Source organism: Juglans regia, chromosome 15, assembly GCF_001411555.2.
Source record: "Juglans regia cultivar Chandler chromosome 15, Walnut 2.0, whole genome shotgun sequence".
Classification (NCBI taxonomy): Eukaryota; Viridiplantae; Streptophyta; class Magnoliopsida; order Fagales; family Juglandaceae; genus Juglans; species Juglans regia.
In genome coordinates this window covers 4024987-4050814 of record NC_049915.1, presented here as the reverse complement: position 1 = coordinate 4050814, position 25828 = coordinate 4024987, and the positions used below count along the sequence as shown (strand labels likewise).

General features: G+C 34.4%; 2 protein-coding genes across 2 annotated transcripts; both read right to left on the bottom strand.

The window, feature by feature from the left end:
• Positions 1 to 5845: 5845 nt before the first annotated feature.
• LOC109019578 lies at positions 5846 to 6633 on the bottom strand. Its single transcript, XM_019001897.2, has one exon. The coding sequence runs from the start codon at positions 6596 to 6598 to the stop codon at positions 6104 to 6106; it is 495 nt and encodes a 164-aa protein (XP_018857442.2). The 5' UTR covers positions 6599 to 6633; the 3' UTR covers positions 5846 to 6103.
• A 6695-nt stretch (positions 6634 to 13328) lies between these two features.
• LOC109019576 (homeobox-leucine zipper protein ATHB-6-like) lies at positions 13329 to 14995 on the bottom strand. Its single transcript, XM_019001895.2, has 3 exons — positions 14714 to 14995; positions 14006 to 14382; positions 13329 to 13900 (listed from the first exon to the last, which is right to left on the bottom strand). The coding sequence occupies exons 1-3, from the start codon at positions 14772 to 14774 to the stop codon at positions 13550 to 13552; spliced, it is 789 nt and encodes a 262-aa protein (XP_018857440.1). The 5' UTR covers positions 14775 to 14995; the 3' UTR covers positions 13329 to 13549.
• Between the last annotated feature and the right edge of the window lie 10833 nt (positions 14996 to 25828).

Genomic DNA, 25828 nt, shown 5'->3' with positions numbered 1-25828 from the left:
AACATGACATGGACCGCTCTTATTAAGCTGCCCTAAATAACTAAGCAATGAGGCCAACTTAGAAAGTTGGATTAACTCATTAATTTGCTACCATCATGAGTGTAGCTAGGATTCTTGTTCAGACAAAATGCTTGTCAACCCTATGCAAGCAGGAGATTGTTGGTGGTAAATTGAGTCATTAGACATGATCATCATTATTACAACCAACATAATCAAAATGCTAGCTAAAATATTTACTTTCTTCCGGTGAATTATCGTGAAAAGTTTTTATATTTTTTTATTGGTACCGAGTGTTTGATAACAACGTTCCGACTATCTCAGTGGTACACATCCCATAGGTAAGAGATTTCTCGTAAGTGTACCTCAAATAATTCATTGAAAAAACCTCTCAGTCCGATTACTCTTAGAGATTATTTATTCTAAAAAAGATTTGAACCTTAAGCTTTAGAGGGAGAATACCACCAAGAGTCCAAGACCAAGGTTTTTTACCCTTGAGCCAACCCCTAGGAGTTGTGGAAAGTTTTCATGTGCTACAATAATCATCTGCATTGAAGTGGATAGCTTATATTTAATATTGAACACGAGATATTATGATATTTTGACTAATAGTAGGCAAAAAACCTACCTTGCCTAACTCCGAAAGATCCTTAAACAAAGGCAAAGAAAGAAAAATTCTCAAAAAGAGTGTTCAAAACACAAATGGAAGGAATCATGGTTTCTTTTTGTGGGGTTTGAGATTTGGACATGAGAAGTGGGGTTGGTTAATTTCCTTTTCAGTTGAAATTCAGCATCGAACTTGTATCCTGTGTCTTGTATATACTGAAACTGACCTCTTGAGGAAATTGATCTCTCTCTCTTCTTTTTTTTTTTTTTTAATAAGAAAGTTTAACACAAGGCATAATTGGAGGAGGACCAAAGCCACTTATGGATTGGAATAATAATAATAATAATAAGAATAAGAATAAGAATAAGAATAAGAATAAACAGCAAGCTGCCAAGCTCATGTCCCTATAGTTGATGTTCTAATATTTTTGTAAATATTATATTATCATCCTTGTTATAACATAAATGGGATAGGGTCCCTGTATTATTAGTTCTATTTTGTATTGTACATACGTTACTACAAAAAAAATGAGTATTTGTGATAGATTATTTGCGATGAGAATGACTATTTGCAATGAAAAAACTCATTTTAACATAAAATAATCATTTTCGTATGAAATAACTGGCCACAATTAAATAGATCTTTTGTAAAATGTAGCCTCTTTGTGACTCACTTTTTTTTTTGGGTGTGCTTCACATATACTTAAAAAAACTAAGTATGCAATGATTAACCCTTGCTTTTTTATTTTTTAAAAGAAAAAATATTTTTTGAAAAACTACATTTTATATCTTTAGATTATAGTTATTATTTGAATTCATACTATCTGTCAGAATTTGAGTGTTAATTTAGATTGATGGAAAATATAACACATGGTATAATCGTAATGGACAAATTTTAACCAAAACTTTAGACTGTCAAAACTTGATAATTTAGGATGAAAATTAATAATAATAATAATTTGAAGGTAAAAAATAAATTTGTTCTTTCATTTCTTTTTAATTTTTATTGGGTTACCCAATGTCTATCACTGTTTACAGGCGAAGGGCCATGTTTGGCTGAGACCATTGATCCTTTTAGGCTTTTATAGTAAGATTGGAACGGATTGTTTTGCAAATAGCAACGAGCAAGAAGCCAACCCAAGAAGGCCCATTTGGTTAATGTTAATTCTAATGGATTAATGATACAATGGACGACATCTCGAAATTTTAATGCTATATATATCATATTCATATTTCAATTTTAGGTGCTCCTGTTATATATATGCCGCCCAGTTTTAACTGTTGGGTTTGCCCTAGGTGTAAATTGTATTTTTTTAAATATTTTTAAACATTTAAAAAAAACACCAATACACTAAGGGATGTTTGGAAATAATTTTCACTTTATCTGATCTCATCTCATTTTCTTCTCAAACATTATTCAAACACAAATAATTTCAAACTAACCATTACAATATTTTCAAACTAATAATTACAACTTCTCCAAATTTTCAAACAAAAAACAATTCAATTTTTTCAAATCTAAAAAAAAAATTATATTCTAATAATATTTTAACTTTATAATATTTTTTATTTAAATTTTTCTCTTTCTTTTCCCAGAACTCAATAAATACTTAATTTAAACTTTCTCACTACTATTCACAAACTATCTTACCACTATTCACAAAATTTTCATCTCATCCCATTCCCCAAGCATCTTGGTCTCGTTTGGATACACAAACCATCTCATCTCATCTAAACATTAATACTTTTCCAAACCCTACACAAAAGACAATAAATAATTCAACTTTTTCAAATCTCAAAATAAAAATTATATTAAAAAATTATATTATAATAATATTTTATTCAACTTTCAACTTTAATATCATTTCATCTCATATGTGTAATTAAACGAGTCCTAATAGTCACTTCCTTAACCATTAAGCAAAGAAACAAAATTAAAAAAAAAAATACATAAGCGATTAAATTGAGGAAGCAAACTCAAGTGACATAGTAATTAGTATCATTTTCCTTCACTTTTATTCGATTATATAAAATGTGACATTTTTATCATTCTTAAAATATCCTTTATTTTTTAAAAGAAAGATTCAAATGTTGATAGGTTATGACACCTCTACAAATTAAGTGGAGTAAAGGTCAGACGAGAATGTAATATGTAAAACATTCTTTACGTTATATTTATTTTATAATAAAAATAATTTACAATCTAACGTATATACCACATGATAAATGTATGTTAATTTATATATTTATTTTTGTAAAATTACTTTCTAGCTAAATCATTTCTCATAATAGAATAAATGCCCGAATGATATGAAATAATGTTTTCTTGAATAAAGATATTAATCTCTGTTTCCCTGAAAACGAATAACATTCTTTTTTAGTATAAATACGCAGTGTTATGATCAATTTACGTATCAATCCAATCATTCTTAATTAAAAGGATATTTATTAAAATACTTCACATTGATCATATTGAATCGACAAACATAAGGTACTGCTGTAGATTGAATTAATTAAATGAACAAATGACAATAATAGGTATGTTTTATATTTCTTTATTTTTCTTTTGTGTTCACAATTAATTAAGGAAATATATATGCAATGAAAAATGATATATGTAATCGAATGCACAAATGTCATATAATTTTTTTAAAAATATTAATAAATATATCACTTATATAAAAAAAAAATTAATTAATTTTTTAATAATAAATCTTATTTTTTTAAATGAAAGATCAATTAGATGCATTAAAGATCTATACTGAGCATGAGTATAGTCAGAAGCAGTGCTAGTCTTGTAGACTGTACGTCTGGGATGATTAATTTATTATATGAATAAATATAGATAAAAGTCACTATTGAAAGTATCTATTTTGTATACATGATGTGACATCATGTAGATCACATATCTTCTCAAGTAAGTATTAGGAACAATCAACTAGAAGCAGTCACGCAATAAATACAAAATATATACTATTATAATAGCTTCTCTCTAACATTACTCTTATTATATATGTCAGAGGCTTCGATGATCTTGTATTAAGTTCACACACATTCACAAACATATATACATGTGCACGTGAGTTGTTCTATTTTCAAGCAGCTCTGTCAATTACATTATTTAAGTAATTTAAATAATAAAATTTAATTTATATAATTTAAAATTTATTTTTAAAATCAAATTATATATATCATATAAATACTGATCTGAAAATATAATTTTTGTGCATGATATATATTCCTGATTGTTTTTTGAATGCTGATATGAATATTGTTCGTTGCCAGACCCCACAAGAATCTTCTGTAATTGTATTTCTTTTGCATCTCGTTTCCGGAACTATATATATATATATAGTTGTTTTATATACAATTAAGGCATTGTGTAAATACAATGTTATCAGTTTTTAAAAAATATAAAATATCACAAAAATATATTTTAATCACAAAAATATTTTATAAAAATATACTCACAAATTAATTGACTATGTTTGTAAAATCTCTTTGTATGTGGCTGCATCGCTTCCCAAAGACAAATAATTTGCATGCATGGTAGCTTATGTTGCGCAAAAATAATGGCAATAAAGTAAAAATAAACAGAAAATTAATAATCAAACAATCAATCACACAACATAAATTTACATGATTCGGCAACATGCTTACGTTTACAGAACTGCAGAGGATTTTATTTAGTTGAGGAATCACAATATACACTTTGAGCAATGCTACACAACCTTCCCAACCTCCACACTATATTTTTTTAAATTTTTAAATTTTTTAATATTTTTTTAAACTTTTTTTGAGTTTTTTTTTAAACTAATTCAATTCTTCTATTCATTATTCATATATTAAATATTTGATAAAATAAAAAAATAATAAAAATTAAAAAAATATGGTGTGTGGAAGTTGTGTGAATAGTAGGAGGTTGTGTAGATTTTTTCTTTTTTAGTATACATATGTACTCAAGAAAAAGAAATGATATTTGTAGTCTTAAAGTATGCATGCCCCGCACACTTTCATTGAAAAATTATGAGATGCACCGTTAAATTATGTGGGTCTCATTTACTCATTTTTTTCAAAAAGAGTTATACGCAGAACTTGGACATGATCCTAAAACTGTATATATCAGCTAACAGCCTAGCACTACTCCTAACAAAAATAATTAGTCATGCTACCATAAACAACTATATGGCATGTCATGATCAAAAGGAGATCCGAGACTTTAATATATATATATATATATATATATTATAGTACTCTTACCTCATTTTTCTATTACGTAAACAACCAGCTAGCTCTAGTATCTGTATTAGTTAGTACTGATGGATCGAGTACTTTGAATCGATCCACACGGGGAGTTGTAAGAATTTATATATATATATATATACACACACACTTAGTGGCTGGTCGGGTATAGTTCTTACTTTTGTATCTGTCAAAAGAATTTTCAATTTTGTAATGCCAGCTTATCAATTTGAACTTTACAACCCATCATGTATAGTAGGAAATTGCCTGGAATTTGGAATATTTAATGTCACGATGATTTTATTACGTACCCACTACTACTGTCACGTACGTATAGCCCTTTTTCCATTAGTGATTGTCCAATAATGGAATTTCTGAAAAACTCGTGAACTGACCATGGAATTTGTAAACCTCATTATGAATTTTCTTGGATATATATGGAGATTCATTAAGAATATCAATCCTTTTTATAATCCTATATATAATTATGTTTTAAGTTGATATATGTTGAGGATATTTATGTAAAGATAAATGCTACAGACACAAAAAAAAAAAATACATAAAAATAAATTTATAAACTGATGTGACTTTATGTGATTCATTTGATCTACTTTATAATAAAAGTAACTTTATAATTTGACATACTACATCGATTAAATCACGTCAATTCATGAGTTTTCATTTATATAATTATTTTATAGCTAAAGTATTTCACTTCTATAAAACGATGTCAGTTTTATAAATTCTTTTATAAAATACTCATTGTTTAAAATTGAATTGTGAATATGATTGTATGTGTATTATTTTCCATTAAATTAGATGATCAGCTTAGAGCCAACTCATGCCACCATTGATTTTTCTTGGCTTTTCACATATACATATACTCATGATGAATCATTGTATTATAAAAAATATACACAGACAAAATTATATGAAGTAAGACAAATCTAAAAATAAAGAACCAAATGATCATCTGGATCGAAGTTTCTGAACCTGAAAATCAATATATAGTACTGCACAAATATACGTATACATAAAAAAATTGAATATATTTCTTGTCTTACTGCAATATTATTGTACGTATATCTCTTCCTTTCATTGATCTCTCTCTCTCTAGACTCTCTCTCTCTTTCTTCTCTGTTTCTGTAAAACCTAATAGATACAGTTCTCATTTAAGAAGAGAGAGAAGAATTAAGCAATGCATATGACAAACAAAACAAGAAGCTGGCCTCCATGGATGTATTCAAAGAATATCCTATCAATCATCAGTAGTCATGACGATCTCTCTCACGGTCCTAGAGTGCATCAAAGTTTCCTCCGTCTGCCTCTTACTTGATGCACGAAGAAACTTCGACCAAAACCCACCTTTCTTCTGATCTCTCTTCATATCATCGTCATCATCCCCACGGGGCCTGTTCATTCTTGGAAAGAAAACCAAGGATCTGCTCTTAGTGAGCCCGCCATTCTTGCCATTCAACAGAAACGATAATGAATTGATGATCTTTCCCTCCATGTTGGTCAAATGCACAGGAGAAGAACAAGAAGAAGCCGAAGAAGAAGAATAGTAAGATGATAACGAAGAAGGAGAAGAGGAACAGGATCCGGAACCAGCAGGGAAAGAGGTTCTTCGTGAACCAGAACTGGATGAGAGCTGAGACAGTTTTTCGTTCAGACAACGCGAGCAAACGCCCGGCGACTGCCGGTGTGTTGGGTGCTTCTTGCACTTAACAACAGATTTGGAGGACTTGCCCATGGCGTCCAGCTTATTCGGTCTCCTCAGGCTCTCCATTTGAGCATTTTCTCGACCACTCCGTGGGCGTGTCGGAGGGTTTATATAGAGCTGTATTAAGTATGGAGGTGTGCGTTCGCACTTTCCATGATACTTCATGCGAGCTTCTTAGGTTGTTTCTTAAAATATTTGCTTTTTTCACGGGTTGGGAAAAGATGACAGCTTACCTAATGGACCGCTGTGATCTATTCACAAATTCTGTGGGCTCTACCTTTGAGATTGAGTCGGTGGCTGTGATTTTTCTTTGAGATCGTAGAAGAGTGGAAAGGGACACAGCTTTCTGTTGGGGCGGCGGGGAAAATCTTATAGGCCCCAAGACGCAATCGACGTAATAAGAAAGACTACTGCTATTTCTATCCCATGCTTATCCCAAAATAAATTTTAAAATTTTAATTTTACAAATAAGTGTTATCTTATGTAGATGGTATGGCTGATTTTTTTTTTCAGTTCGATCCGAAATCAGATTCCGAGTGAATTCTGACAGTTATCCGCCCAGTTTCATTTATTTAACTGGTTATCTGTAATATGATATTTTATTTAAAATAGAATTTTTGTTTCAAAATGACATTATTTTTGTACATGCATGTACAAAAAATAGAGTTAAAACTGGATATCAATTACAATCTGAATATCAGTAAAATCGGATACTTGCCCAGGTTGTAACCAGTTTTACCTGGGCGGGTATCTGCCCGATTTTAAAAATTCAGGTGCAAATCCCAATATTTTCGGATATTTGGATCCGTATTTGAATGCACAACTCTAATAGATTGTGTGTTCTATATACTAACTTGAGAATATATTATCTCTTGAAACACACCGTCTCATTAGGAAAGTGTAAAGAAAAAGTGTTTCATCCGCAGAGTGGTTTTACAAAACAAAAAATCTTCACAACTTCCTAACACTTCACACTTCATATTATTTTTAATTTTTATTATTTTTTTCTTTTATTAAATATTTATTATATGAATAATGAATAAAAAATTTGAAATAATTTAAAAAGAATAAATTTAAAATTTTTTTTAAAAAAATATTAAAAATTTAAAAAATTTTAAAAAGTGTGGAGTGTGGAGTGTGGTGGAGGTTGTGTAGCAAAGCTCTTTACAAAATTGAAACTTAAAATTAATATAAGTTAAGATAAATACTTTAACCACAAAAGAGTTTCATAAAAGTAAACTTATAAACTAATGTAGTTTGATGTAGTACTTTAAATTGTAAAATTATTTTTTATTTTAAAATAAATATAATATATAATATGAAGTTTATTTCGTGAGTTTACTTTTTTTTTTTTTTTTTTTTTATGTGGTTGTAGTTACATAAGTTAATGTACTTTAATTGAAATAAAAAAGGATCAATTCATTGAAATAATGTAATTGAATTGATAAGAAAGTAATATATTCCCCATTTTTTGGACATAATAAAAAGAACAATTCTAATAAAAAGGATATTAAACGCTATAAATTTATGAATATGTTTTATATTTTTATGACTTCATCAACTAGCCTAGTGAGTGGACGACTTTATTTTTTTCAATATATATATATAATTAATTCTTGCTCTTTTTTTTAATCTTTTGTTTTAATCTATTAATTCTTGCTCTTAATAAACAAATAGAGGTTTTTTAAGGGAAGAAAAACTAAGCACGAAATCATAAAATAAAATTCCCTGAAATGATTTTTAGTTGGTTTCTGTCAGTGAAGCCAATAATATGTGGCCACGTACGCCTTGGCCCCAAGAGTTATGTTCATCAACATAAAATATAAGAAAAATAACTATTCTAAGCAGTGTACGGCTACTAAATATTGCCTTGCCCCCTTTTGCCCAAACTAATATTTTATGCCTAAAATTAATATTTATTTAATACTGAGATCTTATAAAAATAAAATTATTATTAATTAATATGATTTGATTTGATATGTTTGACTGCAAAATATTTTTTTATTATAAAATATATGTAACATTAATCAAACCATAACATTTTATAAATTTATTTTATAAAATGAATACGGTTAAATATAATCATAAATTATGTAAATATTGTACATTTTTAAAAAAATAAAATAAAATTTATTTTTAAAAATTTAATTTTCTTATATAAATCACATATTTAATCATTCTCTTTTTAAAAAATAAAAAATAAATACACGAGCTTGTCCATTTTACTAGTACAAAAATATCATATTTGATATACGAAAACTTGAACCAGAAGTAACTATGGAAGTGCAACACGTCAAAAGGACAGAACCCAAAGGTAGGTGGAATTAAAAAACCAGGACATGAGTTAAATATAGGAACGTGGAAAACCAGGTTAGAACACCAAAGATTGAACTGGCCTGGATTCCTGAATTCCTTACTGCCAGCAAAGCCCCATGTCCTCATGTCTCATCCTATTCCCTCTGCCCTCAACGACTTTCTTCGGTATTCCCCATGCCCTACTTAATTACTGCATTTCATTAAAGAAGGGGCAGATTCTGTGTTCTGCCATTTTGACATAAATAATAAACAGAAGCAATGGTATTTTTGGCCTTCAATTTTATCTATTAATATATGTTAATGTGATATTTTTTATAAGTTACTTTTACTGTTCAAAGAACTCTACGAACGAACGATAAAAGAAAAAATAAAGTAAAAAATAGAATCAATCACATACGATATAAATTTTATATGGTTTAGCAATGTCTCTGTATATGTACACGGAGCTACTGAGAACTTTATTTAGATGAAAATCAAAGATGCAGTACGGCTGTACAAGGATTTAATATAATATATAGTAAACTCTAACTAGCGGGATGAGTCGGATTAGTAAATCCTAGTCAGTGGGTTGGGTTGGACCCGAATGAGGCTTGTTCATGTTGGTTCCGGCATAAGTCTCATTGAAAATCCACAAAATAGCTACAACGAGTCCTTGTCAGGTCAGGTCTGCAAGCTGGACTGTATATAAATAGAACCAGATTCCGCACAAAGAAGCCTAACAAAGTTTTGGGTTAGATCTCTTCTCGTGATGGACCACCCTTCCTTAAGGTTTTTTTTTTTTTTCCTATCAATCCAAAATCATAAAGATCTAGTTGGGAGGCCCTTGCTCGAGCATTTGAAACCAGGTTGTTGTGAAAAATGATGACGACAAACAAGTGAAAGCAAACGCAAGTAAATCAATTACATGATACCAAATTAATATATTTTGGCAACGTTCTACGTTCACAAAATTGCAGACGATTTTATTACACTAAAGAATTACAAAATACACTTTGAGGCAAAATCTCACTATTTAGAAACACTCAAGGTGTACTAAGTTGTTCATTAAGTATATATTTATAGTGTCGGAAATCCTAATTTTCACTTTTCTGCATCATTCACTTGAGCGAAGTGTCAAGTGTGCCTCGAGTGAAATCTCTATCCAAGATTCACTCAAGTGACCTGTTGAGAAAGTGTCGAGTGAACTTTTTACCTGCGCTTTTTCCAATTGCAAATAGTGCCAAAAATATCAGCTCAAACCTGCGCTCCATGACCCAAGCCTCCTTGAAAATCCACCAAAAAAATCATAACATATCATTATCAAATCGAGTCATCAAATCGGACTACACACCAATAAAATTAGGCTCCACAAATCCAATACAAGTATGGTTTGAGTGACAATTGCGCAATTTCATTAGAAAAAAAAAATAGTTCTTCCATACCTACTATTCATTTAAAATAAAGTTATAAAATAATTATAAAAGAGTTGATAAGTTTATTATTTTCTTAACAAGAATTCAAGAGAAAACTCAAAATAATCGCCGATTTATAAATGGCTCAGGGGACGGGCTTGGGGCTCAGGCTCTCGAGTCTTGACCCAAAATAACAAAGAGGCTCAGGGCTTTACCTTTGGATTTTGCTTTAATGTATGTTTGTCATATTCTTTGAGCTCTCTAGGTAGCTACCGGACAGCCCTTTTGTTATTTGGGTATCAAAGAAGAGAAATGATATCCTTACTATTACTCTACAAATTTTTTTTTTTTTTACAACTTTCTAATAAAATAATATTTTTTAAATATTTATTTTAATTTTGATTTTGATTTTATTTGACGTGTTCAAAATTTGAAAAAATATTTTTTTATTAAAAAAATTGTAGAAAAAATGTAAATGAACAGTATGGCTATCATTGCTCATCAAATAAAGAGGCTCGAAGCCCACGGTTCGTTTGGATACAGACTATCTCACTTCATTTTATTTCATTTCATTTAATTTTAACTAATAATTTTATTATTATTTATAAATTATCTCATTTCATTTTATCTTACTATCTAAATAAACTGTAGATGTCCTTCTATAATTAGAAGAAAATAAAAATACAAAAATAAAATTGTGGGTGTTGTATATGTTGTGAGATGAAGATCTATGATCTATATCCAAAGAATCCAATCCCTATGTCACTGGCATATACCTTTCAATTGGAGTAGTGGCCAACAATTGAAATCAATGTGACTTTGACAGGAACGTACACTGCTTTGTCATCATCAACCTCCCCCACATATTCACCTTTTTTCATCCATTTTTATATATTGATTTCTTTCCTTCTCAGGTGACATCCCTCAGCAGCTCAGTTCTCTCTTTCTATTTGCCACTTGGGTGACATAAAGATATCATAATATTATCTCTTCTGGCCCTAAAAAATATATATATATATATATATATATATGGATGTCTCCTGAATTTTGATCTACAATCTATACTAAGATGTTAAACCTGTTAACAGTACTCTCTGATGCAGAAAAAAGTTGATGATTCTTTGAAAGAACTTGGCCAAATTAAGCAAAGTTAGAAGGAAATGCTGCCCTTCCCTCTCGACTGAACATAAATGATCAGTAAATTAAAGAGAATTTAGTTACGTGATATAATTTAATTTAAAAGATAAATTTTAAATTTTAAATTTTAAAAATTAAATTATATAACAGTATAAACAGTATGTAATGTAGAATTTTAGTATAAAGAATTGGAGGCTTTCACTGCATGGATTACCATCATGGATACTAGCCAGATCCTATCTATATATGGGGGGCATGGCTGACACGTGGGTTCCACATCTGACAACAACCAGACATGGAGATAGTTGTTCGCAGCAGCTTTTTGATCCGTCTTTTTCTCACGTAAAGTCGTGTGTGTATGGAAAGGGACTCTGTACTCTCCACCTTCGTTAGCTCTAGATCTACTCTCTATGCTTGCCAAGATGGTAAACCACAGTTCTACTGCATGCAGTCATTATAATTGCAATTGCCCAATTGCTAAGTTTTAGGTTTACAAATAGGATAAGGATAATGCCAGAGCACTCGCAGCTAGGCTATTTTATGTGTTTTTTTTTTTAATAAAATTTTTAATACCTTTAAATATTTTAAAAAAATAAAAAATATTTACAATATTATTAAAAAATATTTTTTTAATCATGAAGTAAAAAAAATCCCAACAAAAAGACTAGTATTTTTTTAATTTTTTATTTACTTCATAATTAAGAAAGAATTTTTTAATAATATTGTGCATTTTTTTTTATTTTTTTAAAATATTTTTAAAATGTTAAAAAAAATCTATATAAGAAAAGAAAAAAAAAACATATAAAATAGCCCAACAGGAGCCCTCAACAGTAGCTCTAGTATTATCCATAAGATCATGACAAACTTACTGCTCACTACCACCCATTAACTATTTTTTTTTATTTTTTTTATTTAATAATTAAGAAAATAATTATTAGTCATGATATTATATTTTTTTTAATGATTAAGGATGTTAAAAAAAATATTTAAAAATAAATAAAAAATTAAAATTTCAAATACACTATAGAATAGTAAAAATGTGATAGAAGTGCAGTAAGCCTATCATTATCCAAATAAATATATTTTTGGATAGATGTACTACGTTACATATAATATTTTATATTAAAAAAAATTTTATAATCTAATATATCACCACAAATCGCATCACTTTATAACTTTATTTTTGTGAGATATTTTCTGTGAACCTAACATATCTCATTGCAATTTGTTAGCAATTTGTTAGATGGGACCAAAGAGGAAGTAGGTCTAAATCACCCTTCGTAGTTACAAGATTCAAGACAGTGAACAAGTGTGAGGATCATGAGACGAGAAAAAGGGTTGGTTTATATGTGCTGGAGGCAATGAAAGACGACACTTTGGTCGTCCCAAAAACAACACCCAATTAGTCAAATTCTAAAAGGGCTGCTAAAATGGACTCAAAACAGTTTTGAGGTATGGCTAGAAGCCCCCCCCATCCCTTGGCACACGCAACATTTTGCAGTCTTAGCTGTGCGTCGATATCTACTTTTCACCAACCACATGCGTTGCGGTGATGACGGGCGCCCATCATAACCCAATCAAAGCCGAGAAAGAGATGAAAACTTCTGCCATCCATCCGTGTTTTAAACAGAACGCATACATACATGCAGGCATTTGGCTCTAAACCATCATATACTTTCCCTGGCTATTTCCAACTATCAGCTGTTGCCTTTTGAATTCCCAAGAGAGATTCCCAGACTCATTTTAGATTCATGCTACACCACTCTCAACGTTTGCTTACTAGTATAAGGAAAAACGAGCATTTATAACGAGTTATTTGTAACCATAATGATTATTTATGATAAAAATAAATTTATTTTTAAAAGAAATAATTAGATACAAATAAGTAGTTTTATTGTAGTAGCTATTCGCAAAAATTTACGATGAAGAACAACGTTACTCTTATATATAAACTCCAACACTTTAAACTAAGTAGCGTACGTATAAGGATTAAACAGGGTATTGTATCACAGTACAAGTATATAAATAGATAAAACATGACATGCACCCTGCAAATATGCAACTCAAGAACTTCTCTAGAGCAACATAGTTAAACAGGATTAAAATTCAAAGTTGGAGGCTGATCAAACAGGCCGCTTCACTGCTCAGGGAAGTACCAGTGGAGAGTAGGAGCTTGATCAACAGAAAAGAAATTACAATACGTACTTTGCTCTTCCATCCTTGTAGGCTGAGGTTGGTATGCTTTACCTGGAACTTCTCTGGACTCGGAGTCTCGAAACCGATCTGCCAATGAGTTTGAAACGCAATCCGATGATCCATCTTTGGAATCCGAATACACTCTAACTGCCTTTTCGCCATTCTCGAATAAATCACCGGTTTGCCTTCGATCTGAAACATTGTTGTCAAACTCTGAGATTAGAGACTCTTCTTCTACAGAGTGATTGCCCTCTGAACTTTGTCTGTAGAGCTTCTCTTTCAACTCTCTCAGCTGCAATCCAAGAACCCAAAAAAAGGTACAAAATCAAGTTAAATATAAGGGAAACCTGAACGCTGATATGCAATCAAAATGAACCTCAATTAGATATATATATACCGTCGAAGTTAGAGCTTCTTTTTCTTGTTCAAGATTGTTGCAGTCAAGCTTTAGAGCATCATAACTATCTTTAAGGAGGCTGAAGTCTCTCTGCAGTTGCTTAGTCTTCAAACGGGTTCTGCGGTTTTGGAACCATATAGCTACTTGTCGTGGCTGCAACCCTAATTCTTCTGCTAAGTTCACCTTTCGATCCGGTTCTAGCCTGTTTTCCACCTCAAAGCTTCTCTCCAATTCCTTCACCTGATACAAGCTCAGTCGCCGTCTCTTTTCCAAAACCTGGCTGGTTTCATAGCTCAAGTCTTCCCCGTTTATCCTATCCAGCATTGCCCGGAACTCCTCACTGTACCCATGCGTGTTGATCTGCTCGTCTTTCTTCTCTGCATAAAACAATGGTGGAAGCCTTATGTTAACAGAAGGTGAAAGACTTTGCAATATCAGAGAATTGGCAGTACATTCCAGCAAGATTTAAGGACCCCAAAAAAACTCAGAAATTGGGTAACATGAATTCAGGTTTTTCATTCTTTGTAAATTGAAACAACCCAAAAACAATTCAGTTCTATAACATCAGTAGGTCTTTTCTCCCTTTAAGCTCTAACAGCAATCATGGGGAGAATCTTGTCATGGGTCTGAACTAATGAAAGCGATGTCTGGTCTACATATATATATATATATATATATCACAAATATTTGTTCATAAATTTTGTTTACCTTTAGGAGGACAAATGGAGATCAAAGCATCCAAGGAATCTGAGCCACTGAACTGCTCCATTTCTGAAATGCTTAGACTCGTGTCTTTTTAACTCCCTCGCTACTTTACAAAGCTGAAGAAAATGAGGGTCGTGAGCAAGTTCTTTTAGTTTGAAAAAGCGGTGTGGAGACTGGAGAGGCTCTTTTATGATTTTATCTTCACCATATGAGCCCAACAATACCGAGTAAGGCCATACGGAAACTCCAATGGATTGAAAGACCATGAGCGTACCGTGCGCATGCCACCATAAAATTGCATCACCAAATGGTAAATATAGTAACCGTCGTCGGTGTCTAAAGATATTCTCTTGTAAAGAAACAACGAGATATTCGCCTGCGATATGGTAATCCCTTCATTCTTGAACTATCCTGGGAATGCAGTAATCGAGTCCCCGAGATTTGAGAAGAGGATTAAACTGTCCTTATCATCAATAATCAATGCTTATATAAAGAGCTAGCACTAACAATCTAAGGTAATTTTTCCGGATCTCTCATCATTATGCAATATACATATTTCTAACTTAGAAATTAGAGGTACACCAGACACATTGAGCCATCTCATTTTCTATTCCAGATTAACGGATGAGATTAGCTGGAGGTGATACACGTATGAAATACCATGCAACCAAGACCACTATTCATAAAAGGAAAATACTCTAGTAACAAATAGATTATATAAAAATAATTATACAAACTTATGTGACTTGATGTGATTCATCAGATTGTAAAATTATTTTTATTGTAGAGTTGATCTAACGAATCATATGATCACACCTCAATTTATGAGATTAATACAAAGAACTGATCGTGAAATGTACAAATATCAACTTTTGGAGCAGCAATTGATTTTTTCCTATCTTTTGGGTAAAATACATTTACTCTTATTATCGGGTGTTTTACATTTATACTAAATCTTCTCACAAAATAAAATAAATAATTCAACTTTTCTAAATCTTAAAACAAAAATAATATTAAAAAATATATATTATAATAATATTTTATTCAATTTTTAATTTTAACCTGCACTTTATCTCATCTCATCTCCACTTTTTCTCAAGGGGCTTGTAGTCTTCTATGCCCGTGAATTCCATAAATAATTCCCCCCCTCTCTCTCTCTCTCTCTCTCTCTCTCTCTCTCTCTCTCTCTCTCTCTCTCTCTCTCTCTCTCTCTCTCTCTCTCTGTAAGGAGATTTTTCTCCTAGAAAAGACCCACCAAGCCTCGGCCCAAAAACCTAGCCCAAGGGGGTTCCCTATCCAAGCAAGGAACAAAACGTCAACCAGGGAGGGGTGTCATCCAGTTGACAAGACAAATCGACCTGACACACTGCATCCGCCCTCGAAAATAGTATATGCATAGAACACATGGGAAACACGGAGGACCTTCGATTCATCGGCATCAGGTCATCTACGGTTCATTTAAATCGGACAAGGGGTCAAGGAGCCACACCACATTAATGACACTACCAATTAAGTCACATGTCACATTTACGAAACCGACGTAGAGCCACGCCACATTAAAGAATGTCTGACAGCAGACACAAAAAGAGAAGTATAGAATTTGTGGGAAAAAGACTATATGCACCCTCTCCAGACACTGTATAAATAGCGAGCTTCAGATACTAAAAAAATCTCTCTGATCCCTAAACTCTCTTACTTATTTATTACACTCCAATAATATTTACTAATTTTGGCATCAGAGGTTACCCGGCCCCAAGGTCGTCCTCTCAAAGCCACATCCTTTTCTACGTTGTGCAGGGCCCGTTTTAGAAGACCTGAGTTGTTGGAGCTTGGTCCAAAGGTGTGCGAAACACGACATTAACAGTGGCGCCGTCTATGGGATCTAGATAGATCTCGTGTGTCCTTTGTACATCTGAGGCAATTCAAGATATGAAGGTAGATCAGACGGAGAACCAGGTATGCGGAAATGAAAAAATCGAGATAGGAGAAGGCTAGACATGCGTAAATGAAGCACAACACATGACAGAGGAGAGACCAGCGTTCTGCCTTCGGCCCCCGATCACGTGGAAGTTACAAGCAAAATTCTAGACAAACAGGAGCTTCGATAGGTAGAGACAATTGGACCATCAGAGCTTTTTATCCTCCACCCAGACTGACTAGAGGCTTCGGTGACGATCAGCAACGAAATGACACAGGGAGCTCAAGATGCCATCCGTCAACTCCTCTTTGAACATTTGGATGTGTTTGCATGGAATTATGAGGACGTGCCCGAGACAGTGCCTGAAATCATACATCACAGTTTAAACATGGACCCAAAAGCCAAAGGAGTGCAGTAGAAGCGTCGAAGTGTCAGTGCAATAAAGAATGCCGCCATAGCCGAAGAGGTGGACTGACTGCTGAAGGCAGGGTTCATCCGAAAAGCTCACTACTTGAAGTGGTTATCGAATGTGGTATTAGTAAAGAAGTCGAGCGGCAAATGGAGAATGTACGTCGACTTCACTAACCTCAACAAAACTTGCCCGAAAGACAGCTTCCCGTTCCCCCGCATTGGCCTCATCGTCGACTCGACGGCAAGTCATCATATGCTTAGCTTCATGGACACCTACCCGGGGTACAAGCAAATCGAAACTTGAGGACGAGGAGAAGACTTCGTTCCTTACAGACCAAGGCCTGTACTACTATAAGGCAATGCCTTTTGGTCTCAAAAACATAGGGGCCACCTAACAACGACTAGTTAACCATATGTTCAAAGATCAGATAGAAAAAAATATGGAAGTCTACGTGGACGACCTGCTGGTCAAAAACAGGACTTTAGAATAGCATTTGGATGACTTGAGAGAGACTTTTGCGACGTTGCAGTAGTATCAAATAAAGCTGAATTCGACAAAGTGCGCTTTTGGTGTCGGGTTAGGAAAGTTTCTAGGGTTTATGGTGTTCGAACGGGGCATTAAAGTCAATCCGGAGAAGGTGGACACTGTCCTATGCATGGCCCCACAGAGCAACATAAACGAAGTATAGAGGCTGGCTGGGTGAGTTGTCGCCCTCAACAGGTTCGTCTCAAGATCAACCGACAAATGTCTACCATTTTTCAAAGTCTTGCAGAAGGCAAAGACATGGGACAGTGAGTGCAACCAGGCATTCGAAGCCCTTAAGAAGTACCTCCCCTCTCCTTAGCCAACCGCAGAGAGGGGAAACCTTGACCTTGTATTTAGTTGTATCCCCCCAGGCAGCTTCTTCAGCTCTAGTATGCGAGGAAGAGAGGATAAAAAAAGTTGGTTTACTACGTCAGCCGAACATATCGAGGGGCTGAAGCCTGATACCCCCGCATAAAGCAGTTAGCTTTTGCGTTGGTAGTGACCACGCGAAAGCTGTGCCCATATTTTCAGGCTCACCTAGTACGAGTCCAAATAGAAACTCTACTAAAGAATGTATTACAACGACCAGATGCTTCAGGACGTCTCATGAATTGGGAAGTGGAGTTGAGTGAGTTCACTATTGAGTACGCGCCTTCAAACACCATAAAGGGATAGGTGTTAGTGAATTTCGTCACCGAGTTCACCAGGTTCCCGACGATGGACGATGGTGCATGCTTTACAAATCCCTAGCAAGTATTTGTTGATGGCTCAGCTTGGATTACATGGATTACAAATCCCTAGCAAGTATTTGTTGATGGCTCGTCTTGCCAGGCTGGAAGGGGAGTTGGGGTGCACATCATGGCACCCGAAGGAGAATAACACAATTACGCCGTTAAATTGACATTCAAAACGACAAATAACAAAGCAGAGTACGAAGAGTTGTTCTCAGGTTTGCAAGTAGTCAAGCTTTGGAAGCCACTGAAATCAAAGTATGGGCTGATTCCCAGGTGGTGGTGAATCAAGTACGAGGGGAGTTTGCTGTGAAGAGTGAAAAGCTAAGGAGATATTTGGCATTGGTAGAAGTTAAGCGCCCTCACTTCAAATATTTCCAAATTCAGCAAATACCGAGAACGGAGAATCAAAAAGCAGAAAAACTGGCACGTGCAGCATCCGAACAAGAAGGTTCTTCCTTGTTGAAAAATACGGTGATTAGAATGGTGGAAGTACCCGCTGTCGGGATCGAGATAATTGAAACACGACCAAGAACCCCAAACTGGGCAGAGGACATAATCAAATATTTGGAAACTGGCAAGGTGCCTGAAGACCGGAAAAAGGCGAGGGAATACATGTTAGCAAAAATACACGAGAGAATTTTTGGGAACCATTCAGGAGGACGGACACTAGCCAGAAAAGTGACAAGGGCGGGTTACTACTAGCCTCAAGCCCTCCGAGATGCCAAAGGCTATGTGCAAAAGTGTCGAAAATGCTAGGAATACGCCAAAATTCCTCATTGCTTGACAGAGAAGTTCACGTCGATCACGTCACCTTGGCCGTTCGCCCAGTGGGGGGTTGATTTAGTTGGCCCACTCCCCTCAGGCAAATGAGGAGTCATGTTCATAGTGGTGGCCATCGACTATTTCACCAAGTGGTTCAAAGCTGAAGCGTTAGCCACTATCACTGCGAGCAATATCACACAATTCCTATGGAGATCAGTGGTTTGCAGGTTCGCCGTCCCGCACATTATCATCTCGGACAACGGAAGATAGTTCAATTCCGATCATTATTGAAATTGGTGTTGAGAGTTGGGGATCGAGTTCCGATACTCGTCCCTGGGGCACCCTCAGTCCAACAGGCAAGTCGAATCGACCAACAAGACGCTGATGAGAATACTAAAAAAACGACTTGACGACAGAAAAGGTGCATGGGCAGAGGAACTTCCCGCCATGCTATGGGCCTACCGGGTCACGATAAAGACGCCGACTGGGGAAACTCCCTTCACCCTCACCCCTATGGACACAAGGCAATGTCACTAGTGGAAATTGGACTTCCCACATACAGAGTTCAACACTTCGAACAAGAATCTAATAGCAAATAGCTAGAAGAACAACTAGACCTGTTGGAAGAAGTCCAACTAGAAGCAGAGATAAAGGTCGCATCCAACAAAAGAAGGGTCGAGAGGTGCTTCAAAAAGCGTGTGTGACCGAGAACATTCAAAGTAGGGGAACTGGTATTCAAGAAAATAGGAACAACAACGTGAGATGAAGGAAAACTCAGCCCTTGCTGGGAGGGCCCCTACGTGGTCACTGCCACAAATCGACCAGGCTCCTATCGCCTCAAAGAATCCCAAGGAAACGAACTACCACACCTGTGGAACGCCAAGCATTTGTGGAAATGTTACTACTAAGCCGATTTTCTTGTCATAAATTTTATATTTTCATGTGCTACTTACCGGCCATAATTAAAAATATATATTTTGTCTTGTCTCAATGATTGATTTCAGGAGCATAGTATAAGTACAGAATTTGTGGGAAAAAAGACTATATGCATCCTCCCCAGACAAGGTATAAATAGCGAGTTCCAGGTATCGAAAAACTCTCTCTGATCCCTAAACTCTCTTACTTATTTACTACACTCCAAAAATATTTACTAACTTTGGCATATGAGGTTACTTGGCCCTAAGGCCGCCCTCTCAAAGCCGTAGTCTTTTCTAGGTTGTGCAAGGTCTATTTTCGAAAACCTGAATTGTTGGAACTTGGCCCAAAGGTGTGCGAAACACGACATTAATAGATAAAATGACTCCCAAATGTGACTTCTTGTGTATTTTATATATTTATACTTAATGATTAAAAAAGTGATTATTAATGAATTTATATTTTTTTTACTTGATGGTTAAGGATGTTTAAAAAATATTTGAAAAAAAAGTACAATTACACTAGGAGTCACATATGGGGAGGCATTGTAGTATTGTCATATCAGTTTTATTACTGCATTTAGATAATCTTACGATAGAATATTTCACTTTTTTATAGTTTAGAGCGTAAAAGTTACATTAAAATATTAAGATAAAAAATAAATAATAAAATCTATGTCTTCCCATCAGCTTAATTTTTTGGGACAAATAGTGCTTTCATATGGTATTAGAGTAAAGGTTCTGAGTTTGAACCCTAAACTTTACCCCCATTTAATTAAATATTATATGTGTTGGACTCATTCATTGAGAGGAAGTGTGGCCCACACGTGAGGGGCATGTTAATATATAAATGAGAGACCTTTGGGCCGGATGCAGTGAAAATATAAGTTTTACACCCTCCAATAAGACACAACCATGTCGGCTTTCTTTCTTTCTTACAATGGATCAAAATGTAGTGGAATCTGAGGCTCTGTCAAGTTCGTCCTCTCATGCCCTCTCTCCCTCTGGTCACTCTCAAGTTGAATCTCCCCCTCTGTAGCTCTCTCTCTCCTCAAGTTAGTGATCCAGTCCATCATATTTACAAAGACAAGCTACGTAAAACAAGGATTAAAGAAGACCCCTGATGTTTACATGGTCTAAAGATCAGTCAAAGATAAAGAAGAAAAAATGAAAATTAATTGACTACCTCCCAAAAAAAGAAAAAAGAAAGAGCCAACAATGTATGAGATGTTTGCTTTGAAATGAAGACTAGAACAAAGAAGAAACAAAGTTAAAGAGCCATGGAAGAAACCAGTTTTAACATGTAAGCCCTTATTGCTCCATTCGGATAGTCTCTTTACCATCTCTTCTATAGCGATGAGAATAGTTCGCCGAATTCGAACACATAGATGAACTTTGAGGACAGAGGCATAATCGGGCTTGAAGAGAGTGAAAGAGCTTGCTTTGAGAGAGAGAGAGAGAGAGAGAGAGAGAGAGAGCGATTGAAGCGAAAGGAACTTTGTGTATCCTATTTCAACAAGGATACAGCTCTACAAATCATCTTCGTATTAAAACTCTTAAACCGATTTCTTATATATACGTTTAGCCCCATGCACTTTACGTATATTTCATTCATCTTCAAGCCCTAGAGTAGTTTATGCTTACCCAAAATCAAGCAGAGCACCTCTAGTCCACCATCATCCCTCACGTTTTCTCTCTTCTTCTAGTTCATGTGATCGATTTCATATCAGAAACATTGGATTAACGCTATAAAGTAAGTAGTATGATCATACATTTACACGTATGTACAGTAAATGACATATCTTTTATAAAAATATTATGCATGTATGCCCTCCATTGGAAGCTCATTTTTATGTACCCGAGTCATAAATACGATGATTTTATGTATAAGTTTCGTGTTAGTTGCAAGACATGTAGTAAGTATTCTATGAAAATCCATGATTTATGTGAATATTTATGCATTAAATTATTTATAAAAATTCATAGTTTTATGAAATGAGTTGTGCATCAAAATATTTATGAAAAATCATGTTTTTATGTGAGAAAACATGTATCATGACAGAATGCAATTTCACTTGAAATCTATGATATGACAAGTATGCAAGTATGATTATGATGAAGTATGAATGATATATAATATACATAACGACCTATGTTATGATATGAAGACAATACCATATCTTATGGGTATGTTGCATTTCCAGGTTGTATATGCTAGTAGTGCACTCAGTGTATCTTCCTTATATATGAATTATGAGCAGAATTGGAATCTACTTAGATTCGCTAACCCTAATTCATATGAGTCAACAATATGTACGGCCTATGACAAGTGAAATATAAGTTTATGTTTATGTTATTTATGTATGTATTTATGAGTATACATATTTTCAAGACAATACTATATTTATTATGTTTACTGTATGATATGTTGCTTAATGAGAATTCAATTCATTTTTCTATCTTTTTATGTTTTAACCGTCCCAAATGATGATTTTTATGAGATGGGTCTGCAGGACAAAACTTGGCCCAAAGAGGCGAGACATAGGTTTAGACAGTTTATGTTATGCCTAGTTTTATGATTTTAGTTTTAATAAATTATTTTGATAAGCACATGAGATTTTATTAATTTTAAAATAAGTGATTCCGTAGACTCTTTTTTAAATCTTAAGTATTTAATAAAAAAAAATAATTTATTTATTTTTGAAATCTTTTATATTTAGTAACTCGTTAAAAAAAAATTATTAAGTCAAATTTAGTAGAAAATCAATTTTCTAAAAATTCTAAAACAATGACTTTATCGAAAAGCATGCTATCATGATTTTGATGATAGCTGTAGCCTAACTTGATAATCATGGCAGGCGGTATTAGTCAGAATTAAGAAGGCAAGGTAGAAGACCGGACGACCTTAAGGTCTGATACTTGGAGCTCAAAGTCTATCGGAAAGTGGGAGGAACTTCAATAACCCAGATAACAGAGTTTCAACTTGAAATGACACGCGGAAATTTTATAAGGAAGCGTAGGCTACAATTAACCATATCAATAGTTAATCAGATAATTCAACTGAGGATGGAAAAAATTACTACCGTCCCAAACTTACCCTTCTATTTGACTGTTTTTTTTTAACTTAATAATAAAAGAAGTGATTTTAAGTATATTTGTATATTTTTTTTAACAAAATATATATTTTTTTTAATTAAAGAGCCGGAAGCCCCACACTAGAGGCTCCGTCCCAAGTATATTAAGAACCCTCACCTATGGCGGAGGAAAACCATGTTTACAAAAAGAATACTTTCAACCAACACCCAAAAAACCCAAAAAACCCGAGCCAACATAAAGCAAAACTGCAAAGCAAAAAACAAGACCACTATACCCACTGCACAGCCAACAGACCCAGACTAAGACCGTATATAAGCCATACCCAACTTATCCAATCTGTACAAACCCCTTGTATCTCTATCCAAGCGCGCAACACTCCGGAAGACTTCATTTACTCTTCGAGCCCCAGATTTCGCCAGAATATCAGCAACACTGTTAGCTTCCCTAAAACAATGGATAATAGTAAAATCAAATCCCTCCAAAAGATCCACTAATTTTTTCCAAAACTCCCAAAGATACCAGACATTGCATTTCTTATCAGTAATCCAATTTACAACCACTAAGGAATCACATTCAATGTCAATTATACTAAATCCCATCTGTTTGCAAAAACTTAAACCTTCTAAAACTGCTCTAAGCTCAGCAGCATTGTTGGAGCAGCACCCAAAATATTTAGAGAACGCAAAAATCAACATACCAGAAGCATCCCGCAAGACCCCTCCTCCACCACTTTCTCCAGGGTTCCCAACGCTACATCCATCAACATTCAATTTAACTCTTCCGGGACTAGGCGCAGACCAACAAACAGCACGTGGACTTCTTCTATGCCGTTCCACAATTTTTATATCCATCATTTTCAAGACTTCGATATCACTTTTGGATAACTTTTTCACCTTCACCATCTTTTCAGCTACATTCCGAGCCCAGAATTTGACTGATCTCCAAACCATTCCCAAATTCTCATGTTTCCCCTCCATACGAGCTGTACACCTCCTTTTCCACAATCTCCAAGTTACGATAACAGGGATTAACCCCATCATGGTCCCTAACTGAGATTGTCTTGATGCTCTATTAAACCAAGCATGAACTCTCTCACGCCACCCTTGCTGTGAGTCAAAAGGGATATTTACTTCAGCCGCAACCTTACACCACACTGATCTTGCAAACTGGCCACTTCCCAAAACATGATCTAAGTCTTCAATATTACCCCTGTTACAGCAGTTACAGCAAGAAGCTAAAGCTATTCCAACCTTTTTAATTTTTTCATCCACACTAAGGCATCCGAACATTGCCTTCCACATGCACAAAGACATTTTTTTTGGAATCAAATTATTCCAAACCCAATGAGACCAATCATGCCGAGCTGATTTCACTCTAAGTATATCCCAAGCCGACTTTGAAGAGAAAATACCACTCTTCTCTGGGAGCCAAAGTAAAACATCCTTCTTATTTATCAAATTCCCAGTAGCTTCCATAACCTTAGTCACCAACTGCGACCCCACCATGTCTTGAAGCTTTTCAATATCCCAGGTGCCATTTATCATCAGCTCTCTAATACAGACTTCTGGATAATCTGTTTGTTGCACAATGTTAGATAAAGGACCCTCATCTAAGAATTTGTCATACCAGAAAAATAAATCACCCTCATTCACCCTCCATTTTGAGTTTTGTAGAATAAAAGGAATCCCCTCCACAACATTTTGCCAAAAACTAGAGCCAGAAACTCTCCCCAAACATAAACTCAACCTCTTATTCTTAACATATTTAGCTCGGAAGAAATTCGACCATAAACTGTTTTGCGTCAACAAATGCCACCCAAATTTATGGAATAAAGAACGTTGTACTTCCTCCAACTTCCTAATGCCAATCCCTCCTTCTTCTATCGGGACAGCCATCTTCTTCCATGCCTTCCACTTCCTTTTTCCTTTTCCATTAGTTTCTCCCCAGAAAAAGCTTGAGAATAAGCTCTCTAACTTCTTGATCACTGATTTCGGCATTTGAACTACCGACATGAGATGAATAGGCATACTCGAAAGGACATGCCTCAACAAAATAAGTCTTCCACCTTGAGACAATATGCGGCTTTTCCACCCTTCCAACTTATTTTCAACCTTCACCATTAAATCATCCAAGTGCCTGGCAGTTAACCTACCATCTGTAATTGGAGCACCCAAATATTTACAAGGAAACTCACCTTGCACAAAACCAGTCACCCTCTTAATATCACTGATTCTCTGAGAGGACAGCTTTTTAGAGAAATAAATCGCCGATTTCTCATAATTAATTTTCTGCCTGTCCATCTCTCATATTGATTTAGAACAGTCATCAAGCATCTAATCGTGCCTTTCGAAGCATTCGCAAACAAAACAATATCATCAGCATATAACAAATGAGATACCACAGGAGAATGTACCGGATGAGAAAATATTTTGATTTTTCTTTCAACCACCTTTTCCTTAATCAATTTAAAGAGGACCTCCTCCATAATAATGAATAGATATGGAGATAACGGATCACCTTGTCTAAGCCCTCTCTTAGACTTGAAAAAATCCTTGAGAGTACCATTCAACATAATAGAATACCATGGCGTTGTAACACAGTTTTTAATCAGTGCACAAAAGTCTGGTGGGATACCAAAGTTGTGTTAAACGTGAAACAAAAAACTCCAATTTACTCTATCATATGTCTTAGACATATCAATTTTCATAAACACATTACCTCCCCGAGCATTTCGATGTAACAGCTTCAGCATTTCCT

Coding starts and splice junctions, on each gene's coding strand:
- LOC109019578 (XM_019001897.2), bottom strand. CDS start 6,598: ATGGGCAAGTCCTCCAAATCTGTTGTTAAGTGCAAGAAGCACCCAACA.
- LOC109019576 (XM_019001895.2), bottom strand. CDS start 14,774: ATGGAGCAGTTCAGTGGCTCAGATTCCTTGGATGCTTTGATCTCCATT. Junction 14,383..14,713: donor CTCCATTTGTCCTCCTAAAG/GTAAACAAAATT, acceptor TGTTTTATGCAG/AGAAGAAAGACGAGCAGATC. Junction 13,901..14,005: donor AAGAAGCTCTAACTTCGACG/GTATATATATAT, acceptor CTTGGATTGCAG/CTGAGAGAGTTGAAAGAGAA.